Source organism: Chenopodium album, chromosome 8, assembly GCF_948465745.1.
Source record: "Chenopodium album chromosome 8, dcCheAlbu1.1, whole genome shotgun sequence".
Taxonomy (NCBI): Eukaryota; Viridiplantae; Streptophyta; class Magnoliopsida; order Caryophyllales; family Amaranthaceae; genus Chenopodium; species Chenopodium album.
Genome location: NC_137841.1, coordinates 60866734 through 60872392, shown reverse-complemented (window position 1 = coordinate 60872392; position 5659 = coordinate 60866734). Strand labels below are relative to the sequence as shown.

The following is a 5659-nucleotide window of genomic DNA, read 5'->3' as shown; positions in this document are numbered from 1 at the left end:
ATTAGTTGAAGAATAAGGCCTAAGAGCATCATTTTGAAGCAAACCATTATAGGTGAAGCAACACTTTGAAGCATACCTGAATACAAACGCCTAGTTAAGCATCATCTCTGAGAATGTATGACAGTTAATTCTTGTGTTATAAAGCAGTTTTTAGGAGATCCAAAGACCTTTATTTTTTTTTAATATGCAAGATCATTAAAAGCTTATCTTGTCAAAATTAATTCTGCAAATTTTCATGACATAGTTAAGAGAAGTATATAAACCAATTACAAATATAAGCAATAACTAAGAGCATAGAAAATCATCTTGAATAGACACGATAGAACACAAAACAAAGTAGGGAAGGTATCTCTTTCTAAGGATGGTCAGTATTCATTTCAAGACGGTACAAGTTTCATCTGAGTAGGCAAAATTTAAGACAAAACTAACAACCTTAACCTAGGACCTCGGTTTTTCCTTCTTTTCCTTGAACAGAGCTAGAAGAGAGACACCAGCAACCTTGACAACCTTAAATCGGACTCCAGGAATATCTCCCACGGCATGTCCTTTACGACCAAATCCAGCGATCAACACCTCATCCTGCACAAACCACAACTCCTTAAGAATGGAAGGGATAACATAGCTAGATAATGTCAATTTCAAAGTCAAATACAACATAATAAGGTAACAAATATTAGACAAAATTCCACAAACTTCTGCATGATCCACATTTTCAGCATGATCTACACCCAAAGTCCCAAACACAACGTTAAATTACATACATATAACAGAAGACCTTGAATTCTTCTACCAATCAGGTAATTTCTTTAGTAAAAGGGAACAGTTCAGCACTCTTTGATAAGAAGTATGAATCAGCAATATCTTAGAACAGTTTTTTCTAGATGATTTGCTCATAAAAAGATAAAAATCCAACAGTTTATGACTGATCATAATTGCTCAAGCTAATATACTCTCCACCGCAATACTGTTATGATAATCTTAAACCACAAATAAAGCTGCACATGTACTGAAAATGAGTGGGAGCATGAGTACTGACAGAAGAATCAGATAAACCAGAACATAAAGAGTGCTAACTATCATGTTTTATATGTTTATGGATAAACTGGGCGCAAGAGTTTATGATATAAGAAAAGCATTGTTACTAATGTTAAACCTTCAGTATCAGATGCCAGTATTACTCCAAATATTCACAACAGAATTCGAATGACATTATTTCTACAACAGTTAACAAATAACTAGAGATATTTAGACTTTAGAAATGGTTTATATGCAAAATTTATCCCCCAAAGGCCCCAATAACAGAATTTGGATTTAAACCAGTTTACCGTTTTTCCCACATCACACAACCATATATTTGTATTTACAGCATAAGAAACAGCCACACAACCAACCAACACTGCCACCAATATAGTTTTTCTAACTACCCTCTACCCTCAATACCAAGTCGGTTGCAGAAAGCAGAATCGAGAGAAAAAAGAAACAGATCAGAGAGACGTCAACCGCAGTAGAAGCATCAAATGGGGTTTCTAAAAGAGTTAATGTAATCACAAGAATTCACCATTGAAAGCTGAAGCAAGTACTTGAATACTGGCATGATTAGCAATAGATATTGGGAAGATAACAGATGAGATACATGATTAAAAGTGACGAAGAATGGAGAGATGAGTACGTTTAGTAAGAGCCTGATAGGAAGTTATGATGGAGTGGGACAACAGACGGTGGTCAAATTAGGGGTATAGTTGGGAAACTAATCTGACATTCCGACAGCTGCATATCTTGTATCTTTTCGTCAATAATAGATGATAAAAAGGTGTACCCACATTCAATCTAATTTTCATATTATGGAGTTTATTCCACCAGCCAATGCTGTGCAACTGGTATCTTCAACTACAGCTCAAGGTAATTAGCAAATATGACATTGATCAACTGATATGGTATAGAAATATTTTTTTAATAAGAGAAGCTCAAAAACCTTCAAGCAGTTCGATAATTATATTAACTACATTCACTTGGCCTTGCATTGAAAACATATACACCCTTTAAAAAGGAATAAGGCTTGCTTAAATCATAATATGGAATTGTAATAGGTGCACTCTACCTAGCATGAAGCAACACTATATACTAAAGGTATATATCTATTAAGACCAAATATTCTCTAATGATAACATGCGTTGAGAGAAGGAAGTTTACTGAAGCAGATCAAAAGTATTAAGACTCAGTGGTACACATATGCTTCTACAGACAATATAATGATCAATATTCAGAAAAAGATATATCACATTATCATGTTCTCACACTACAACCTACCAAGAACAATAACCAACAGTTACCGCTAAGTGTGTGTCGAAAGGCACAAGATACCAGCAAATTCACAACCGAGCAATTTATGAACCAGTAAGTGCATATGCTTGCAGACATTAATAAAATCGACTTACATTTTCCTCAATGAAGTTCAAACAACCATCATTGGGAACGAAAGCGGCAATCTTCTTTCCATTCTTAATCAACTGCACACGAGCACACTTTCTGATAGCAGAGTTGGGCTGTTTAGCTTCAATACCACTGCATCAAAAACTCTATGGATAAGTTCTCATACAAAAAAAGCATACATAATAAAAAGTAGTAAGCAGTGAGCTGAAATAATCCTACATCTTTTCCAAAACAATGCCCTTAGCATGGGAAGAGCCAGCGAACGGCTTCTTCCATTCATTTCCAAGATGTGACTTCTTGTAAGACTTGTCAGCCCACCTTTGCCTTCTGCGGTGGGACTTCAACTTGCGAGCAGCTCCCATTCCATGTGTCTTACTGCACAGTAACAATTTCACCCATTTTAACAAGAAAGAAAACTCCATCGAAAGAAAGAAAAAAGGAACAAAAAACAAAGTACAAAATTATACTCCCCAAGCACTTCTCTAAGTTCAACCCAAAGAAGAACCATTACTCTGATTACCGCTAGTCTCGTTTCACACCCATCAAACTCGATTATTCACCCAACTACAGCTCTATTTCCAACACACACATTACCCTAAATTCCATAAATCTCACAAGTCATACACATCAAATTTGATGAATCCCTCAATCAAAACTCTAATTTCAACACATACAACAATATTATAGTTGTTCAACTACAATTACATAAAAATATCGATACGCCGCCCCGGTGCAATATTTACCTAATTTCAATTACTACATAAATTCATAAACTTATACTTCAATCTAACGCAATAATCTTCCTAAACACTTGAATACAACAAATTTGAAAAATTAAAACCCTAATAATTTATTAACAGTAGCATCATTAAAAGTTTGTAAGATTTTCTATACAATACAATGTAGCAAAAAACCAATTTTGAAATGAATATACAAATTATTAAACCCCAAATTAACAGATGAACGAATTAAGAAATTTAATTTGAAGAACAGTAAAGCAAGAAAATGAATCAAAGTGCGATTAAAGAGAGAGAGACTAACCCCATGATTGCAAGCTTTGGAGATTCGCGCCTACTGTGGTGAAGAGGCGAGGAAGAAGACGACTGAACTCGGAAGAATGGTGAGCAAACAAAACCCTAATTCCGAGTTTTGGTTTATAAAAGGTTTTTTTTCTTTTTGTGATTTGGGCTTTAGAAGTTTCGGCTGAAGTCTATGAGCTTGAAGTAATAGACAGTGCCTTAAGGCCCAAATCTTGCTCTCATTACTAGTTGGTCATTATCATAAGCACATTTTCGAATAGATAAAGTTGTCAAAAAGTGACCCAACCCCGTGAACCGAAAGTGAAGTATTTTTGGGAAATTAATGGCTTGTTTGACATTGTTGTGTTTTTGTTTTTTTTTTTTTAAAAAAAAAAATCGTATAATATGTACAGTATTATATACTAATTTAAAATGTGGTTAAATATTTAAAATCATAATAATAATTTGAAAAAGGGAAATTTGTTAAAAATAATCTCAACTTTCACGTATTCGCTTTAAATAATCTCAACTTTGGGGTGTATTCGCTCAAAATAGGCCCTAACCGGTTACTAACCTGTTATAATTAAAAACAAATCCAATTTTGTCGGAAATTCATGGGTTAAATTCATGGGTTAAATTCATGGGTTAATTTACAGTGTTTTGATTTGTTTTTAATTTGTCACCATCGAAATTAACCCATGAATTTAAGACCAGAACTCGATCCACAAAATAATTGTGGAAACACAACAACCGGTTTGCATCCGATAAGTTATGATTTGAATTGAACAAATAAAAAATTAAAATCCAATTTTGACCCCTATTACAGTAGCAATCGATCTAACCAATTAATCTGACTGTAAGTTGATGTGGACCAGAAGAAAGATCATATCTTAGGTAAAGATATTTTCCACAATTGGATAATAGAAATCATCTTCTATATTATTCTATTTTCATAAATAGAACATGAATAATACTACATATACTAAGATATATGCAAAATAATTTCTCTCTAGAAAAATCACAGTCATTTCTCTCAGGCTCCGTTCACTTCACCTTATTTTTGCTGAACTAAAATTATTTTTACTAGAATTGAAATTTTTTTTGCTGAACTTAAATTATTTTTTTACTGAATTGGAATTATTTTTGCTGAACTTAGATTATTTTTACTGAACTAAAATTAATTTTATTGAATTGGAATTATCTTTGCCGAACTAAAATTATTTTTACTGATTTTCTATTATACTTCTTCTTTAAGTTTATTGATGTTTACTTAACTGAAATTATTTTTACCGATCTAATATTTTTTCTGAATTGAACTTATTTTTGCTAAACCGAAATTATTTTTTACTTAACTGAAATTAATTTTACTTAACTGAAATTATTTTTTATTAAATATTCTTTTTTTTTTAAAGATGAAGTGAAAAGAGCCTTAGTTGACAAATATTCCCATACTAAAAATATGTTAAGTGTTATGAAATATCGTGTGGATGACTATTATGCTTCTTATATCATTCTGGAATATTCTAAATATATGGTTTAATCTTATCTAAACATATTTATGGATATCCATCTTGTATCACTCTAGAACTTTATAGAGTTTAGGGTTTATTATTCTCCAAGCAAAATCTATTAATTATTATACTATATATATATATATATATATATATATATATATATATATATATATATATATATATATATATATATATATATATATATATATATATATATATATATATATGTATGTATGTATGTATATGTATATGTATACCTCCATAATATGAAATACAAGTAGAATACACATTACACATTTCAATTCCCTCTCAATCTTTATATTTCTCTTTATTTTACAACACGTTATCAGCACCAAAGCTCTAATCAATATGTAAATTTTATTGTTGATTTCTTAGGTTAATGATTAATTCGTTGTATACTGAAAATATGTTAAGGACAAAATCTTCAACTTTTGGAAATACTAATCATTAGCCAACTAATAGACCTAGCAAAGTTCAGTAAACAATTTTTTTGTTCAGTTTCCTGTGATAGTCAGTTCAAGTGTACATTCCAAATACTCACATCACTTATCTCCTTAATAAGAAACATTTCATCAATCTATCTATCAATTCATGCACACTTACAACAAGAAGACTTAGACCTTGTTCACTTCACCTTTAAAAAATAATATTCAGTAAACATAATTTTAGTTCAGA

General features: G+C 31.6%; 1 protein-coding gene across 1 annotated transcript; it reads right to left on the bottom strand.

Moving 5' to 3' along the window:
* Nucleotides 1–286: 286 nt before the first annotated feature.
* On the bottom strand, nt 287–3632 carry LOC145641920 (small ribosomal subunit protein uS12). Its single transcript, XM_081692949.1, has 4 exons — nt 3472–3632; nt 2650–2805; nt 2436–2562; nt 287–579 (listed from the first exon to the last, which is right to left on the bottom strand). The coding sequence occupies exons 1-4, from the start codon at nt 3474–3476 to the stop codon at nt 439–441; spliced, it is 429 nt and encodes a 142-aa protein (XP_081549075.1). The 5' UTR covers nt 3477–3632; the 3' UTR covers nt 287–438.
* Nucleotides 3633–5659: the final 2027 nt, after the last annotated feature.